Source organism: Salvelinus fontinalis, chromosome 6 (assembly GCF_029448725.1).
Source record: "Salvelinus fontinalis isolate EN_2023a chromosome 6, ASM2944872v1, whole genome shotgun sequence".
Classification (NCBI taxonomy): domain Eukaryota; kingdom Metazoa; phylum Chordata; class Actinopteri; order Salmoniformes; family Salmonidae; genus Salvelinus; species Salvelinus fontinalis.
In genome coordinates this window covers 48,096,679-48,116,648 of record NC_074670.1, presented here as the reverse complement: position 1 = coordinate 48,116,648, position 19,970 = coordinate 48,096,679, and the positions used below count along the sequence as shown (strand labels likewise).

At 43.2% G+C, this 19,970-nt stretch overlaps 2 protein-coding genes across 37 annotated transcripts in view; both read left to right on the top strand.

Moving 5' to 3' along the window:
• Window positions 1–19,970, top strand: part of LOC129857954 (protocadherin alpha-C2-like) — a 296,503-nt gene that overhangs the window by 189,577 nt on the left and 86,956 nt on the right. The window contains exon 1 of one of the 36 annotated variants that reach the window (XM_055926697.1): window positions 141–3,098. The exons of 32 other annotated variants lie outside the window; for them this stretch is intronic. In XM_055926697.1, coding sequence (XP_055782672.1) covers window positions 723–3,098 — 2,376 coding nt within the window. In that variant the 5' untranslated portion in view covers window positions 141–722. Of the gene's footprint in view, window positions 1–140; window positions 3,099–3,549; window positions 6,175–13,603; window positions 16,157–17,121; window positions 19,667–19,970 lie in introns of those variants that run through there. 3 more of the 36 variants (XM_055926693.1, XM_055926692.1, XM_055926702.1) reach the window with 3 other exon arrangements.
• Window positions 6,195–9,900, top strand: LOC129857967 (protocadherin alpha-11-like). Its single transcript, XM_055926761.1, has one exon. It carries the CDS (start codon window positions 6,867–6,869, stop codon window positions 9,270–9,272), a length of 2,406 nt encoding a protein of 801 aa, XP_055782736.1. The 5' UTR covers window positions 6,195–6,866; the 3' UTR covers window positions 9,273–9,900.

The window sequence follows — 19,970 nt, the reverse complement described above, 5'->3', positions numbered from 1 at the left end:
AGAAATTAAGTTTTCATTTGTACCAGAAATGCGTTTTTTTACTATCCTTAAAATACACATTTGCTTTGATGTGCTTCTCATTGTGTTTGAATGATGTAGTCTTTTGATTCGCTGTCTCATTGAAATGATTTGTATGAAATAGTAAACATCTTACTGCCTGCCTTCACAAGTTGAAATAAACTCCTTGCTTTTCGCTCGCTGTCAAGAGAAACATACGTGCTCTGTCCAAGGTGCTGAAACATATTACGGTCTTTCACCTCCTGCTTTTGCCAGTTGTTTGAACTAATGCAGTGGATCCGCTTTTTTGCCTTTACTACATGTACAACTGCTCATTTGAAGAAGAACATAGGCCTACATGTGCTCAGATATTATGGTCTTCATTCAGATTCTGTGTTTGTGTGTCATGGCGTGTAGGCCAAAAACAATAATCTGAGTTAGTGTAAGCTCATACATTCCCCACGTGGCGTCACTGTTGACCGTGGCATTGAGATATTGTATTTGGTGTCTTGAGGCCCCTCCCAGTTTCAGAGGGTGAGAACATTTCTCGGGGCTTTGTTACAAAGAGACGCAGGATGAGAGAGAGAGACAGAGACTGGTCGGAAGCCACATCAGTGTTTACCGTGTAAACATTCTGGATTGGAAACATATATTTCTCGAAGCTTTGATTGTTTGACAGATATTCGTATTTTTGGATCTATGCTCGGTGCACGTCCGATGGAATTATGTCTTTACCGAATAGGATATATGTTGTGACGTATTCAGTGCTTTTGCTGTTGGAGTGTTACTGGGAAGCGGTGTCCGGGCAGCTCTCCTACTCCGTCTCAGAGGAGGTAAACCCGGGGACTTCTGTGGGAAATATCGCTAAGGATCTAAACCTCAATGTCCTGGAGTTGGAGTCGCGTATGTTTCAGATTATCATCGGGTCCAAGAGAAAGTATTTCGAGGTAAATCTAAAGACTGGTGTTCTCTATGTGAATGAGAGAATAGACAGAGAGGAGCTCTGTGCGAAGGCTCCGAAATGTACTCTCAGTGTAGAGGCCATTATCAACAATCCGTTGAAACTCTACCGTATAGAAATTAACATTTTAGACGTTAATGACAATGCCCCATCTTTCAGTGCTAAATCACAAAGTAAAGACATTGCAGAGAACGCATTGCCTGGGGTTAGATTCCCCCTACTATTGGCCTACGATGCTGATGTGGGGAAGAACGGTATCAATACATACAAGCTTAGTTCGAGTGAATATTTTTCCTTAGCGGTTCATAAAGGAGAGAGTGTGTCTGCTGAGTTAGTGCTGCAGAAAGCTATAGACCGAGAGAAACAGCCTGTGATCCAGCTCACACTGACCGCTGTAGACGGAGGAAACCCTCCGAAGTCTGGCACTTCAGACATAATAATTAATGTGCTGGATAATAATGACAACACCCCGGTGTTTACAAAATCCTTGTATAAGACTCGAATTTTGGAAAATGTGCCGATTGGGACAACGTTATTAACTCTTAACGCGACAGACCCAGATGAAGGAACGAACAGTGACATTGTATATACTCTGAACAAAGAAGATCAGGACCATGTACTAGATGTTTTCCATCTTGACCCAAATACAGGGACAATAACGGTTCAAGGCGAAATAGATTTTGAGGAACACCCTGCCTTTGAGATCCGTGCTCAGGCGAGTGACAGAGGCCAGCCCCCGATGGCAGCGCACTGTAAAGTGCTGGTAGAAGTGGTGGACCTCAACGACAATGCTCCTGAGATCACTGTGACATCACTCTTAGACACAGTGAAGGAGGACGCCAAGGTTGGCACTGCCATTGCTCTCGTGTCAGTCCTCGATAAAGATGGTGGAAAAAATGGAGTTGTCCGTTGTGAGGTTGAGAATAAGGTCCCTTTTAAATTGGAGACAAACTATAAAAACTATTATTCGTTAGTTGTAGATGGGCCTCTTGACAGAGAGAGTGCTTCTCAGTATAATGTCACCATCACAGCTACGGATGAAGGGACCCCGTCTCTCTCCAGCACCCGCGTTATTACTGTTAACCTTTATGACGTGAATGACAACGCTCCTCGCTTCTCAGAACCCGTTATTAATGTTTATGTGAAAGAGAACAGTCCGGTAGGTGAGATAATCACAACAGTGTCTGCAGTTGATGTTGACGTCAGTGAAAATAGTCATGTGACCTACTCATTCCTAGAGAGTAACAGCAACTCAGTACCGCTGTCTACAATGGTCAACATAAACTCAGTGACAGGAGATATAGTCAGTCTTCAGTCTTTTAACTATGAGGAGATAAAAAAGTTTCTGTTTAAAGTTCAGGCCACAGACTCTGGTATTCCTCCGCTCAGCAGCAACGTGACTGTGAACGTTTTTATTCTGGATGAGAATGACAACAGTCCTGGGATTCTCGCGCCCTATTCTGATCACGGCTCCGTTAACTCTGAGAACATTCCCTATTCTGCTGAAGCGGGCTACTTTGTGGCCAAGATCAGGGCTGTAGACGCCGACTCTGGCTACAATGCGCTGCTTTCTTATCACATCTCTGAGCCCAAGGGAACCAACCTCTTCCGAATCGGAACCAGCACCGGAGAACTAAGGATTAAGAGGCGGATGAGTGAGAATGACCTGAAAACTCACCCGTTGGTCGTGATGGTTTCTGATAACGGAGAACCCGCACTGTCAGCGACTGTGTCTATTGATGTAGTGGTGGTTGAAAGTACAGGTGAAATCCAGACTGAATACAGAAACGTACCAAGAAAGGAGGAGAGCTTCTCTGATTTAAACTTGTATTTGCTGATCGCCATTGCCTCGGTGTCAGTAATATTTTTCCTGAGCCTGATCAGTTTAATAGCTGTAAAATGCTTCAGAACAGATGACAGTTTCAAAAGGTACGGCGCCCCAGTGATCACCACACACCCTGACGGGAGCTGGTCTTACTCTAAATCTACTCAGCAGTATGACGTGTGTTTCAGCTCAGACACACTGAAGAGTGACGTAGTGGTTTTCCCCGCACCGTATCCACCTGCAGATGCAGAACTGATCAGTATTAATGGAAATGACACGTTGAGCAGGACTCAAACATTACCCAACAAAGACAAGGTAAGGAACATAGTTTTCACTTAACCCAGATATCAATTAGTCTCATATCCTATAATTATACTTTTTTACTGTCTTTTTTGTACCTCTTATTAATGTCTTTGTGTGACGTTGACCTTTCTTTCTCATTTGAATGTTCAATGAAATAACATAGATCTTGCCTGTAAAAGTTCAAATGTTTTACTGTTCTCGCGCTGTGAAGAGAAGCACATGGGTGCTATCCATGGTGCTGACAATCATCAAAGTCTTCCCCTGCGTGATTTTGCCAGTTATTTGAAGTAATGTTGTGAATACGTTTTTTTGCTATAATTAGCAGACATTTTAGAAGACATTTTTCATGTGAAATAGCACATAAATATGTCGTTGTCATGCTTATATTGTGTTTTGATGGGTGTCATTGTGATATTCGGAGTTGGTGTATGCTTGTGCATTCACCACCTGGCGTCACTATTGACCATGGCATTAAGATATTATATTCGAGTCTCGAGGCCCCTCCCAGATTCAGAGGGTGGGAAGACTTTTCAGGGCTTTGTTACAAAGAGACCCAGGACGAGAGAGAAACGGAGTGGTCGGAAGCCACATCAGCGTTTACCGTAAAAATATTCAGCTGGATTTTAAACATAATTTTTCGATGCTTTGATTAATTGACGCATAATCGTCTCTTTGGATCTATGCTCGGCTCACGTTCGATAAAATGATGTCTTTACCGAACAGAAGGAGCTCTATTGTGACGTATTTAGTGCTTGTGCTGCTGGAGTGTTACTGGGAAGCGGTGTCCGGGCAGCTCTCCTACTCCGTCTCAGAGGAGGTAAACCCGGGGACATCTGTGGGAAATATCGCTAAGGATCTAAACCTCAATGTCCTGGAGTTGGAGTCTCGTATGTTTCAGATTATCACCGGGTCCAAGAGAAAGTATTTCGAGGTAAATCTAAAGACTGGTGTTCTCTATGTGAATGAGAGAATAGACAGAGAGGAGCTCTGTGCGAAGTCTTCGAAATGTACAGTCAGCGTAGAGGCCGTTATAAACAATCCGTTGAAGCTTTACCGTCTAGAAATTAACATTTTAGACGTTAATGATAATGATCCGTCTTTTAGAATACATTCTCAAACATTAGACATTGCTGAGAGCACATTACCTGGACTTAGATTCGCTCTGTCAGAGGCCTCTGATGCTGATGTGGGTAAGAATACTGTTAGTACATACAAGCTTAGTCCGAATGAATACTTCTCGCTTGATACACACAAAGGAGGAGGTAGTGTGTCTGCCGAGTTAGTGCTGCAGAAAGCTTTAGACCGAGAGAAACAGCCTGTAATCCAGCTCACACTGACCGCTGTAGATGGAGGAAACCCTCCGAAGTCTGGCACTTCACAGATTATTGTTCATGTTTTGGATAACAATGACAACGCTCCAGTTTTTAGTAATTCATTATATAAGACTCGAATTTTGGAAAATGTGCCCCTCGGTACAACAATCATCACCTTAAATGCCACCGATGTCGATGAAGGTACAAATAGTGAAATTGTGTACTCTCTTAGGAGCAAGGAACAGGACCATTTCTTAGATATTTTTCAAATAGACTCTAAAACAGGTATCATTACAGTTAAAGGGAATATTGACTTCGAGGAACACCCTGCCTTTGAGATCCGTGCTCAGGCGAGTGACAGAGGCCAGCCCCCGATGGCAGCGCACTGTAAAGTGCTGGTAGAAGTGGTGGACCTCAACGACAATGCCCCTGAGATCACTGTGACGTCACTCTTAGACACAGTAAAGGAGGACGCCAAGGTTGGCGCTGCCATTGCTTTCGTGTCAGTCCTCGATAAAGATGGTGGGAAAAATGGAGTTGTCCATTGTAAGGTTAAGAATAAGGTCCCTTTTAAATTGGAGACAAATTATAAAAACTATTATTCGTTAGTTGTAGATGGGCCTCTTGACAGAGAGAGTGCTTCTCAGTATAATGTCACCATCACAGCTACGGATGAAGGGACCCCGCCTCTCTCCAGCACCAGCGTTATTACTGTGCACGTTTCTGATGTGAATGACAACGCTCCTCGCTTCTCAGAACCCGTTATTAATGTTTATGTGAAAGAGAACAGTCAAATAGGGGAGCTAATCACAACAGTGTCTGCAGTTGATGCTGACGTCAGTGAAAATGGTCAGGTGACCTACTCATTCTTAGAGAGTAACAGCAACTCAGTACCGCTGTCTACAATGGTCAATATAAACTCAGTGACTGGAGATATAGTCAGTCTTCAGTCTTTTAACTATGAGGAGATAAAAAAGTTCCAGTTTAAAGTTCAGGCTACAGACTCTGGTATTCCTCCGCTCAGCAGTAACGTGACTGTGAACGTTTTTATTCTGGATGAGAATGACAACAGTCCTGGGATCCTCGCGCCCTATTCTGATCACGGCACCGTTAACAATGAGAACATTCCCTATTCTGCTGAAGCGGGCTACTTTGTGGCCAAGATCAGGGCTGTAGACTCCGACTCTGGCTACAATGCGCTGCTTTCTTATCACATATCTGAGCCCAAGGGAACCAACCTTTTCCGAATCGGAACCAGCACCGGTGAACTAAGGACTAAGAGGCGAATGAGTGACAGTGACCTGAAAACTCACCCGTTGGTCGTGATGGTTTCTGATAACGGAGAACCCTCACTGTCAGCGACTGTGTCTATTGACGTAGTGGTGGTTGAAAGTACAGGTGAAATCCAGACTCAATACAAAAACGTACCAAGAAAGGAGGAGAGCTTCTCTGATTTAAACCTCTATTTGCTGATCGCCATTGCCTCGGTGTCAGGGATATTTTTCCTGAGCCTAATAAGTTTAATAGCTGTAAAATGCTTCAGGACAGACGACAGTTTCAAAAGGTACGGCGCCCCAGTGATCACCACACACCCTGACGGGAGCTGGTCTTACTCTAAATCTACTCAGCAGTATGACGTGTGTTTCAACTCAGACACAATGAAGAGTGACGTAGTGGTGTTCCCCGCACCGTATCCACCTGCAGATGCAGAACTGATCAGTTTTAACGGCAACGAAACGTTTAACAGGAATCAGACATTACCCAACAAGGAGAAGGTAAGAAATACAGTTTTTTCTAAACAGTAATACTTTTCTGTTCATTACTGATCATGTTTTCCTTGTTTTTTTCCTTCTCAATGTTTTGATGACGTTGACATTTACTTCACTGTCTCATCTGAATGTTCAGTGAAATAATGGACTTCTTAATTACTTTACACATTTTTAATACGGCTTGGTTTTTACCCGCTGTAAATTCTAACTTTGGTGCACTGCCCATGGTGCTGAAACCCAGCGTGCTCAAACTTTGGTTGTTTACTAGAGCGAATAGCTTTTTTGTCCTTTGTCGGCCTGTATTTTGTAGACCCTGACATGTAGAGCAGAACTTAAATTAAGTTATCAGATATATTATTGTTCAAATCATAGGTTTTGCATTTGTGTCATAGAATAATGTGATTTTCTGAATAATTATTGTAAGCTCGTTCCGGTACCACGTGGCGTCACTATTGACCGTGGCTTTGAGATGTTATATGCGAGTCTCTAGGCTCCTCCCAGCTTCAGAGGGTGAGGAGATTTCTCGGGGCTTTGTTACAAAGAGAGGAAGAACGAGAGAGATACTGCTGTCTGCGGCGACACCAGTGTTTACCGTGTAGAAATTCAATTCGATTTGATTAATATATTGTTTTATGCTTTGATTGATTGAAGGATACTCATCTCTTTGGATCTATGCTTGGCTCACATTCGATGGAATTATGTCTTTACCGAATAGAAGGAGCTCTATTGTGACGTATTTAGTGCTTGTGCTGCTGGAGTGTTACTGGGAAGCGGTGTCCGGGCAGCTCTCCTACTCCGTCTCAGAGGAGGTAAACCCGGGGACTTCTGTGGGAAATATCGCTAAGGATCTAAACCTCAATGTCCTGGAGTTGGAGTCGCGTATGTTTCAGATTGTCACCGGGTCCAAGAGAAAGTATTTCGAGGTAAATCTAAAGACTGGTGTTCTCTATGTGAATGAGAGAATCGACAGAGAAGAGCTCTGTGCGGAGGATCTTACATGTACAGTCCTTGTAGAGGCGGTTATCAGCAATCCGTTGAAGCTTTATCGAATAGAAATAAATATTCTAGACGTTAATGATAATTCCCCGTCTTTTCCTACGAGGTCACAACATATCAATATAACAGAAAACACGTTAACCGGTGCTAAATTCCCCCTAAAATCCTCTCATGATGCGGATGTTGCTAAGAATACCGTTAGTACATACAAGCTTAGTCTCAATGAATATTTTTCTCTAGCTACACACACAGGAGGAGAGAGTGTGTCTGCTGAGTTAGTGCTGCAGAAAGCTTTAGACCGAGAGAAACAGCCTGTGATCCAGCTCACACTGACCGCTGTAGATGGAGGAAATCCACCGAAGTCTGGTAGTATGGCTGTTATAGTTAATGTGTTGGACATAAACGACAACCCCCCTGTTTTCAGTACATCGCTGTACAAAGCCAGTGTTTATGAAAACGTACCGATTGGAAACTCAATAATAACACTAAATGCTACTGATTTAGACGAAGGACCAAATGGTGAAGTGTTTTTTTCATTTAGCGAGTTTGGAAAAGGCAACTTTGCTGATATTTTTGTAGTGGACACAAAAACTGGGACTGTTACAAACAAAAGAAAAATAGATTTTGAAGAAAACAAAGCTTTTGAAATCCGTCTTCAAGCAAGTGATGGGGCCAACCCTCCGATGACGTCTCACTCCAAATTGTTGATTGAAGTACTAGACATAAACGATAATTCCCCTGAGATATCAGTAACGTCACTCTTAGACACAGTAAAAGAGGACGCTAAGGTGGGCACTGCAATTGCTCTCGTGTCAGTCCTCGACAAAGATGGTGGCAAAAATGGGTTGGTACATTGTGAGGTTAAGAATAAAGTCCCTTTTAAATTGGAGACAAACTATAAAAACTATTATTCATTAGTAGTCAATGGTCCTCTAGACAGAGAGAGCGCATCTCATTACAATGTTACCATCGCAGCTACGGATGAAGGGACCCCGCCTCTCTCCAGCACCAGCATTATTACTGTACACGTTTCTGACGTGAATGACAACGCTCCTCGCTTCTCAGAACCAGTGATTAATGTTTATGTTAAAGAGAACAGCCTGGTAGGAGAAGTCATTAAAACCGTGTCTGCAGTTGATGATGACGTCAATGAAAATAGTCATGTGACCTACTCATTCTTAGAGAGTAAAAACCACTCACTACCGCTGTCTACAATGGTCAATATAAACACAGTGACAGGAGATATAGTCAGCCTTCAGTCTTTTAACTATGAGGAGATAAAAACATTCCGTTTTAAAGTTCAGGCCACAGACTCTGGTGTTCCTCCGCTCAGCAGCAACGTGACTGTGAACGTTTTTATTCTGGATGAGAATGACAACAGTCCTGGGATTCTCGCGCCCTATTCTGAGCACGGCTCCGTTAACAATGAGAACATTCCCTATTCTGCTGAAGCGGGCTACTTTGTGGCCAAGATCAGGGCTGTAGACTCCGACTCTGGCTACAATGCGCTGCTTTCTTATCACATCTCTGAGCCCAAGGGAACCAACCTCTTCCGAATCGGAACCAGCACAGGGGAACTAAGGACTAAGAGGCGAATGAGTGACAGTGACCTGAAAACTCACCCGTTGGTCGTGATGGTTTCTGATAACGGAGAACCCTCACTGTCAGCGACTGTGTCTATTGATGTAGTGGTGGTTGAAAGTACAGGTGAAATCCAGACTCAATACAGAATCGTACCAAGAAAGGAGGAGAGCTTCTCTGATTTAAACTTGTATTTGCTCATCGCCATTGCCTCGGTGTCAGTGATATTTTTCCTGAGCCTGATCAGTTTAATAGCTGTAAAATGCTTCAGGACAGACGACAGTTTTAAAAGGTACGGCGCCCCAGTGATCACCACACACCCTGACGGGAGCTGGTCTTACTCTAAATCTACTCAGCAATATGACGTGTGTTTCAACTCAGACACACTGAAGAGTGACGTAGTGGTTTTCCCCGCACCGTATCCACCTACAGATGCAGAACTGATCAGTATTAATGGAAATGACACGTTTGACAGGACTCAGACATTACCCAACAAAGACAAGGTAAGACATCATGCTTTCAATTAGCACATAAATATTCTGTTCTCCTTTCATTTACTGAGCATTTACTCTGCTTTGTTGTGCTTTTTAAGGTATTTTGATGGTGTTATCGTTTGCTCTTTAATGCACGTCTTACTGCCGATGTAAGTTGTAAAAATGGCGTGTTCTTTACCGTTGTAAATATAAACGTCAGTGTGCTGTCCATGGTGCTGAAACGGATAAGGGTATTTTTCTTGGTGTTTGAGCTAATGAGGTGATTGCGCTTAGTACATTTATTAGAGCTACTCATATTAACTTACACTTGTAATGAGATTTTATGATCACCAGCCTTGGCTTGTGTCTGGGTTTTCTGAAATGTAATGTCATTTGTTAATCTAAGCTCATACATTGATGCGTAAATTCCCCACGTGGCGTCACTGTTGACCGTGGCATTGAGATATTGTATTTGGTGTCTTGAGGCACCTCCCAGTTTCAGAGGGTGAGAACATTTCTCGGGGCTTTGTTACAAAGAGACGCGGAATGAGAGAGAGAGACGGAGACTGGTCGGAGGCAACATCAATGTTTACCGTGTAAAAATTCTGGATTGGAAACATATTTCTCTAAGCTTTGATTGTTTGACAAATATTCGTATCTTTGGACCTATACTTGGCCCACCTTCGATGGAATTATGTCTTTACCGAATAGGAGCTCTTTTGTGACGTATTTAGTGCTTGTCCTGCTGGAGTGTTACTGGGAAGCGGTGTCCGGGCAGCTCTCCTACTCCGTCTCAGAGGAGGTAAACCCGGGGACTTCTGTAGGAAATATCGCTAAGGATCTAAACCTCCATGTCCTGGAGTTGGAGTCTCGTATGTTTCAGATTATCACCGGGTCGAAGAGAAATTATTTCGAGGTAAATCTAAAGACTGGTGTTCTCTATGTTAATGAGAGAATAGACAGGGAGGAGCTCTGTGCAAATGCTCCTAAATGTACAGTCAGTGTAGAGGCCGTTATCAACAATCCGTTGAAACTCTACCGTGTAGAAATTAATATTTTAGATGTTAATGATAATGCTCCATCTTTCCGAGCGAAATCACAAACTATAGACATTGCCGAAAACACTTTTCCAGGGGTACGATTTCCGTTGTTAGACGCATCTGATGTAGATGTTGGAAAGAATGCTCTCAATACGTACAAACTGGGCCCGAGCCAGCATTTTTCCTTAGCGGTGCACAAAGGGGGCGAGAGTGTGTCTGCCGAGTTAGTGCTGCAGAAAGCTTTAGACCGAGAGAAGCAGCCTGTGATCCAGCTCACCCTGACCGCTGTAGATGGTGGAAACCCAGCAAGGTCAGGTACATTGGAAGTAATAGTTCATGTTCTGGATATAAATGATAACGCTCCAGTTTTCACTACGTCATTGTACAAGACACGTATGATTGAAAATACGCCAATAGGAACAACTGTCATAACTTTAAACGCGACAGACTTTGATGAGGGTACGAATAGTGACCTTGTTTATTCTATCAGCAAAAATGAGAAGGATCATATCCTCCAGATGTTCGATATTGAGCCGAAAACGGGGACAATTACAGTTAAAGGTCAAATTGACTTTGAAGAACATACTGCATTTGAGATCCGTGCGCAGGCGAGTGACAGAGGCCAGCCCCCGATGGCAGCACATTGTAAAGTGCTGGTAGAAGTTCTGGACCTCAACGACAATGCTCCTGAAATTACTGTGAGATCACTATTAGACACAGTGAAAGAGGACGCAAAGGTGGGCACTGCAATTGCTCTCGTGTCAGTCCTCGATAAAGATGGTGGCAAAAATGGGTTGGTACATTGCGAGGTTAAGAATAAAGTCCCCTTTAAATTAGAGATTAACTATAAAAATTATTATTCTTTAGTGGTCGATGGGCCTCTTGACAGAGAGAGTGCTTCTCAGTACAATGTCCACATCATAGCTACGGATGAAGGGACCCCGCCTCTCTCCAGCACCAGCGTTGTTACTGTGCGCGTTTCTGATGTGAATGACAACGCTCCTCGCTTCTCAGAACCAGTGATTAATGTTTATGTTAAAGAGAACAGTCCGATAAGAGATGTCATTAAAACCGTGTCTGCAGTTGATGCTGACGTCAATGAAAATGGTCATGTGACCTACTCATTCTTAGAGAGTAAAAACCACTCACTACCGCTGTCTACAATGGTCAATATAAATTCAGTGACAGGAGATATAGTCAGCCTTCAGGCTTTTAACTATGAGGAGATAAAAACATTCAGTTTTAAAGTTCAGGCTACAGACTCTGGTATTCCTCCGCTCAGCAGCAACGTGACTGTGAACGTTTTTATTCTGGATGAGAATGACAACAGACCTGGGATTCTCGCGCCCTATTCTGAGCACGGCTCCGTTAACAATGAGAACATTCCCTATTCTGCTGAAGCGGGCTACTTTGTGGCCAAGATCAGGGCTGTAGACTCCGACTCTGGCTACAATGCGCTGCTTTCTTATCACATCTCTGAGCCCAAGGGAACCAACCTCTTCCGAATCGGAACCAGCACCGGGGAACTACGGACTAAGAGGAGAATGAGTGACAGTGACCTGAAAACTCACCCGTTGGTCGTGTTGGTTTCTGATAACGGAGAACCCTCACTGTCAGCGACTGTGTCTATTGATGTAGTGGTGGTTGAAAGTACAGGCGAAATCCAGACTCAATACAGAAACGTACCAAGTAAGGAGGAGAGCTTCTCTGATTTAAACCTGTATTTGCTGATCGCCATTGCCTCGGTGTCAGTTATATTTTTCCTGAGCCTGATCAGTTTAATCGCTGTAAAATGCTTCAGGACAGATGAGAGTTTCAAAAGGTACGGCGCCCCAGTGATCACCACACACCCTGACGGGAGCTGGTCTTACTCTAAATCTACTCAGCAATATGACGTGTGTTTCAACTCAGACACACTGAAGAGTGACGTAGTGGTTTTCCCCGCACCGTATCCACCTGCAGATGCAGAACTGATCAGTATTAATGGAAGTGACACGTTTGACAGGACTCAGACATTACCCAACAAAGAGAAGGTAAGAAATAAATGTTTTATTTCACACAGAAATCACTTTCCATCCCATCCCTTTGCCAAAAATGTGGATGCTTTGGCGTGCTTCCCATTGTCTATCTATGACGGCGTTCTTTGCTTTCTCTGTCTTTTTTGAATAATCAGTTAAATAATTGTGATCTTACTGCTTTAACAAGTTGCAAAAATGTTCAATATCCCCTCCCTATCTAGAGGATCATGTGTCCGCTGTCCATGGTGCTGAAACCCACCAGTTTTTGTCCTGTCTGCTTTTGCCAGGTTTCTTAGCCAAAGGAGGTTTTTGCTTGCTTTTGTATATTTAGCAGACCTTGCTATAGTAAACAAAACTTACACAAGAGCACAGATATACACTGAACAAAAATATAAACACAACAGGTAAAGTGTTGGTCTCATGTTTCATGAGCTGAAACAAAAGATCCCAGTAATTTTCCATATGCACAAAAAGCTTTTTTCTCAAAAATGTTGTGCACAAATTTGTTTACATCCTAGTTAGTAAGCATTTCTCCTTTGTCAAGATAATCGATCCACCTGACACGTGTGGCATATCACGAAGCTGATTAAACAGCATGATCATTACATAGGTGCACCTTGTGCTGGGGACAATAAAAGGCCACTTTAAAATGTGCAATTTTGTCACACAACACAATGCCACAGACATCTTAAGTTGTGAGGGAACGTGCAATTGGCATGCTGACTACAGGAATGTCCACCACATCTGTCTTCAGAGAATTTAATGTTAATTTCTCTACCATAAGCTGCCTTCAATGTTGTTTTAGAGAATTTGGCAGTTGGTCCAACCGGCCTCACAACCATATAACCATATGTAACCACGCCCTCAGAGGACCTCCACTTCTGGCTTCTTCACTTGCAGGATCGTCTGGGCTGTGTGTGGTGGTGGGTAGGGGGGGTTGATGAGGAGTTTTTTGGGGCTGGGCCTGGCTCCCCAGTGGGTGGGCTTGGCTGCGAAGTGAGTGGGCCTATGCCCTCCATGGCTACAGGCTGCACCCCTGTTCGGTCATGTGAAATCCATAGATTAGGTCTTAATGAATTTATTTCAATTGACTGATTTCCTGATATGAACTGTACATCAGTAGCGTCTTTGAAATTGTTGCATGTTGCGTTTATGTTTTTGTTCAGAATAGTATGGTCATCATTCTTAGCTTGTGTCTGGGAGTCATGTAATTTAATGTGTTTTTCTGAAGCTCGTACATTTATCACTTGGCGTCACTGTTGACCGTGGCATTGAGATATTATATTTGGTCTCGAGGCCCCTCCCAGTTTCAGAGGGAGAAGTGATTTCTCTGGGCTTTGTTACAAAGAGATGCAGGACGAGAGGGAGACTGGTCGAAGTGGAGTACACATACGTGTAAAAATTAAGCTGAATTTGATACGTATATTTTTCGATGCTTTGATTGTTTGACGGATATTCTTCTCTTTGGATCTACGATCAGCTCACTTTCGATGGAATGATGTCTTTACTGAATAGAAGGATATCTATTGTGACGTATTTTGTTATTGTGCTGCTCGAGTGTTACTGGAAAACGGTGTCCGGGCAGCTCTCCTACTCCGTCTCAGAGGAGGTAAACCCGGGTACTTCTGTGGGAAATATCGCTAAGGATCTAAACCTCAATGTCCAGGATTTGGAGTCGCGTTTGTTTCAGATTATCACCGGGTCGAAGAGAAAGTATTTCGAGGTAAATCTAAAGACTGGTGTTCTCTATGTGAATGAGAGAATCGACAGAGAAGAGCTCTGTGCGGAGGATCTGAAATGTACAGTCATCGTAGAGGCCGTTATAAACAATCCGTTGAAGCTTTACCGTTTAGAAATGACTATTGTAGATGTTAATGATAACGCTCCGTCGTTTAGTGCGAAATCACAAACTATAAACGTCGCTGAGAGCACTTTACCTGGAGTTAAATTCACTTTATCAGAGGCTTCTGATTTGGATGTTGGTAAGAATACTGTAAGCACATACAAGCTTAGTCGTAATGAATACTTCTCTCTTGACATACACAATGGAGGAGAGAGCGTGTCTGCTGAGTTGGTGCTGCAGAAAGCTTTAGACCGAGAGAAACAGCCTGTGATACAACTCACACTGACCGCTATAGATGGAGGAAATCCACAGAGATCTGGTACGTCACAGATTGTAATTCATGTTTTAGATATTAATGATAACCTTCCGGTGTTTACTAGCTCTTTGTATAAGACTCAAATTCCCGAGAATGTGCCCATAGGAACAAAGCTATTCACTGTGAACGCGACTGATGCCGATGAAGGTACAAATAGTGAGATTGTCTACTCTCTTAGGAATAAAGATCAAGACCGTATTCTAGATATATTCGAAATCGACCCCAACTCTGGCGTTATAACAGTAAAAAGCAATATTGACTTTGAGGAAAGAAAGGCGTTTGAGATCCGTGTAGAGGCAAGCGACAGAGGCCAGCCCCCGATGACAGCACACTGTAAAGTATTGGTAGAAGTGGTGGACCTCAACGACAATGCTCCTGAGATCACTGTGACGTCACTCTTAGACAGAGTGAAGGAGAACGTTAAGGTTGGCACTGCCATTTCTCTCGTGTCAGTCCTCGATAAAGATGGTGGCAAAAACGGGGTTGTACATTGTGAAGTTGAGAATAAAGTCCACTTTAAATTGGAGACAAACTATAAAAACTATTATTCGTTAGTTGTAGATGGGCCTCTTGATCGAGAGACCGCTTCTCATTATAATGTCACCATCACAGCTAAGGATGAAGGGACCCCGCCTCTCTCTAGCACCAGCGTTATTACTGTGGAGGTTTCTGATGTGAATGACAACCCTCCTCGCTTCTCAGAACCAGTGATTAATGTTTATGTGAAAGAGAACAGTCCGATAGGCGATGTCATTAAAACCGTGTCTGCAGTTGATGCTGACGTCAGTGAAAATAGTCATGTGACCTACTCATTCTTAGAGATTAACAGCAACTCAGTACCGCTGTCTACAATGGTCAACATAAACACAGTGACAGGAGATATAGTCAGCCTTCAGTCTTTTAACTATGAGGAGATAAAAAAGTTCCAGTTTAAAGTTCAGGCCACAGACTCTGGTATTCCTCCGCTCAGTAGCAACGTGACTGTGAAAGTTTTTATTCTGGATGAGAATGACAACAGTCCTGGGATTCTCGCGCCCTATTCTGATCACGGCTCCGTTAACTCTGAGAACATTCCCTATTCTGCTGAAGCGGGCTACTTTGTGGCCAAGATCAGGGCTGTAGACGCCGACTCTGGCTACAATGCGCTGCTTTCTTATCACATCTCTGAGCCCAAAGGAACAAACCTCTTCCGAATCGGAACCAGCACAGGGGAACTGCGGACTAAGAGGAGAATGAGTGACAATGACCTGAAAACTCACCCATTGGTCGTGTTGGTTTCTGATAACGGAGAACCCTCACTGTCAGCGACTGTGTCTATTGATGTAGTGGTGGTTGAAAGTACAGGCGAAATCCAGACTCAATACAGAAACGTGCCAAGAAAGGAGGAGAGCTTCTCTGATTTAAACTTGTATTTGCTGATCGCCATTGCCTCGGTGTCAGTGATATTTTTCCTGAGCCTGATCAGTTTAATCGCTGTAAAATGCTTCAGGACAGATGAGAGTTTCAAAAGGTACGGCGCCCCAGTGATCACCACACACCCTGACGGGAGCTGGTCTTACTCTAAATCTACTCAGCAGTATGACGTGTGTTTCAACTCAGACACACTGAAGAGTGACGTAGTGGTTTTCCCCGCACCGTATCCACCTGCAGATGCAGAACTGATCAGTATTAATGGAAGTGACACGTTTGACAGGACTCAAACATTACCCAACAAGGACAAGGTAAGAGTAATATGCTTCACGAATGTGATAATGTTTTTTAAACCCCAGCACAGTTTGATATTGCACTTTTTGGGAAAATTACAGACATTTGTCAAATGTTGTATCGTGGTTTCAGAGTTATAGGCCTCCACGTGTTTGCATGGTCAATTTTGTTTTTGATAATTTATGAGAATATATTATTGGCACACATTGCGGAAACAATATTTCCAGGCTGTATCACAACCGGCGGTGATTGGGAGTCCCATAGGGCGGCGCACAACTGGCCCAACGTCGTCCGGGTTAGGGTTTGTCCGGGGTAGGTTGTCATTGTAAATAAGAATTCTTATTAACTAAATTGCCTAGTTAACTAAAGCTATTTATTTTTATTTTTTTTATAAACCAATGTGCAAAAGAACATCGCTGTGAATGTACAGACGCTGTCCGTGGTGCTGAAACGGTTAGTGTAGTTTGGTTCCGAGGGGCAGAGGCCTTTTCGAATCAATTCTTATCATCGTTGAAAGTGGAATGGATTCCGTCAAGTGGTAGACAGTTGATTTTATTTTAAATGTTTCATCTCTCGGCTTTGTCTCCTCCGTTAACATTCTATCTGGCAGTTTCTATGGGCGATCAAATAGCGACAGCCGTCCTTGTATCTAAACTGTATTACCACTATTTCTAACTGACTATTATAACAACTCATTCTAACTGTTCCCATCTTTATCATTTCACATTTTGCAGTTCTCATCAAGTGTATTCGAATTCGACTCTACGGTGTGGTTGACTCTATCATGTAGTTGTTTCAGATTTGAGACTACATTGGTCGTTGGTTATACACAGTGATCTTTGCTATTTTGCTCACTACTATCACAATAGGTCAACTATATATTACATAAAAAGACATGAACTCGAACACGTAACACCAGGTGTCACTATAGACCACGGAAAGCAGCGAAGTCAAATATGTTTTTATACTCCTCCTCTGAAGGAAAATACAGAATAGTGTCACTGTCAGAGCGCGTTGTGAAGAGAAACGGTCGAGTTGTGATGAGACGGAGAGAGCTGAGCTGTGTACAGAATGTCCGACATTTAACGGAATATTTCGGGTTTTGACGGATACATGATCCTTACTTATTGGATTCAGTTATTTTTGTACACGCAGCAATGGATCGTCGAAGACAAAGAGAAAGCGTTTGGATTCAGTGCGTCGCGTTGCTTTGTTTGTTTGACTGGTCTGCAGCGCAGATCTCTTACTCCGTTTCAGAGGAGGTGGACAAAGGCACGTTTGTGGGGAATCTCGCTAAGGATTTGAACCTTAATGTACACGAACTGGAGTCGAGGGGTCTAAGGATTGTTTCCGGAAATAGTAAGATGTATTTTGAGGCGAATTTAAAAACAGGGATGCTTTACGTTAACGAGAGAATAGACCGAGAGGAGCTTTGTCCGAATACGATAAAGTGCTCTTTGAATATCGAAGCCGTATTAAGCCACCCTGTCCGTTTGCATCGTATTGGGGTTCATATTTTAGATATTAATGATAACACACCATCTTTTGTTGAAAAATCCCACACATTTAACATCTCTGAGTCTTCAACGCCGGGCGAGCGATATATGCTACCGATTGCAAATGACGCAGATATGGGGGCTAACTCGGTAAAGAGCTACAAGCTGAGCCCGAATGAACACTTCTCCGTGGATGTACAGAGCGACGGTGAACAAAGTCTGTCTGCTGAGCTAGTGCTGCAGAAAGCGTTAGACCGAGAGGTACAGCCCGTTATCCAGCTCACACTGACCGCTATAGATGGAGGAAAACCTCCAAGATCCGGGACGTTACTTATCGTTCTTAACGTAATTGATGTTAATGACAATTCTCCAGTATTTTCTAAGCCCCTTTATAAAGCTCGTGTTTATGAAAATGCGCGTTTTGGGACAAATATATTAACTCTCAGTGCAACAGATTTGGACGAGAGCGTAAATGGTGAGATAGTGTATTCTTTCTTAAAACGTGGAAATCTGGACCCCTCAAACATGTTTGCCATCAATTCAGACACTGGTGAAATTACAGTCAAGGGAAATGTGGATCATGAAGATAGTCCTGCATTTGAGATTCGAGTTCAGGCGATGGACCGAGGGCATTCACCTCGCAGTGCACATGGTAAAGTGTTAGTTGATGTTATTGATGTCAATGACAATGCCCCAGAAATCTTAGTGACGTCACTCATGAGTCCAGTGAAAGAGGATGCCGAGATAGGGACAGTGATCGCCTTTGTGACAGTAACTGATAACGATGGAGGTAAAAATGGCCTCACGAACTGTGAACTTGTAGGGTCTGTTCATTTTAAACTAAAGTCGAACTACAAGAACTATTATTCTTTAGTGGTCGATGGGCATCTTGACAGAGAGAGTGATTCTCGGTATAATATCACCATCACAGCTACCGATGAAGGGACCCCGCCTCTCTCCAGCACCAGCGTTGTTACTGTACACGTTTCTGATGTGAATGACAACGCTCCTCGCTTCTCAGAACCAATTATTAATATTTATGTCAAAGAGAACAGTCCGGTAGGTGACGTTATCAAAACAATATTTGCTTTTGATCCAGATTCAGATGAAAATGCAAAAGTAACGTATTCATTATTAGATAAAAGTGTTTCAATATCATCTTCTGTAAATATAAACTCAGATACAGGAGATATAGTCTGCCTGCAGTCTTTTAACTATGAGGAGATAAAAACTTTCAGTTTTAAAGTTCAGGCCACAGACTCTGGTATTCCTCCGCTCAGCAGCAACGTGACTGTGAACGTTTTTATTCTGGATGAGAATGACAACAGTCCTGGGATTCTCGCGCCCTATTCTGAGCTCGGCTCCGTTAACTCTGAGAACATTCCCTATTCTGCTGAAGCGGGCTACTTTGTGGCCAAGATCAGGGCTGTAGACTCCGACTCTGGCTACAATGCTTTGCTTTCGTATCACATCTCTGAGCCCAAGGGAACCAACCTCTTCCGAATCGGAACCAGCACCGGGGAACTAAGGACTAAGAGGCGAATGAGTGACAATGACCTGAAAACTCACCCGTTGGTCGTGTTGGTTTCTGATAACGGAGAACCCTCACTGTCAGCGACTGTGTCTATTGATGTAGTGGTGGTTGAAAGTACAGGTGAAATCCAGACTCAATACAGAAACGTACCGAGAAAGGAGGAGAGCTTCTCTGATTTAAACCTATATTTGCTGATCGCCATTGCCTCGGTGTCAGTGATATTTTTACTGAGCCTCATCAGTTTAATCGCTGTAAAATGCCACAGGACAGACGACAGTTTCAGAAGGTACGGCGCCCCAGTGATCACCACACACCCTGACGGGAGCTTGTCTTACTCTAAATCTACTCAGCAGTATGACGTGTGTTTCAGCTCAGACACACTGAAGAGTGACGTAGTGGTTTTCCCCGCGCCGTATCCACCTGCAGATGCAGAACTGATCAGTATTAATGGCAATGACACGTTTGGCAGGACTCAAACATTACCCAACAAGGACATGGTAAGAATAACTCTCCTCCGCAGATGTTGAAATGTATCTGCACATCCAGTTAAATATGTTTTGTGTTGTGCGACAACAGACAGAGATATGTGGCATAGGGAAATATGCAGATATGCTTACATCATGGCACGTTTTAGATTGATATAACGTGTCCACATTTTCAGCCTACGGATGCATATTGTATCAACGATTTATAGGCTACGGTGAATACTTATTTCCAAATGACTATTTTCCCCAAGCGGTGAAATAATAGTGGCTGCTGTACATGAGGCTGAAATCGTTTGTGCTTTGTGCTCACAATGTC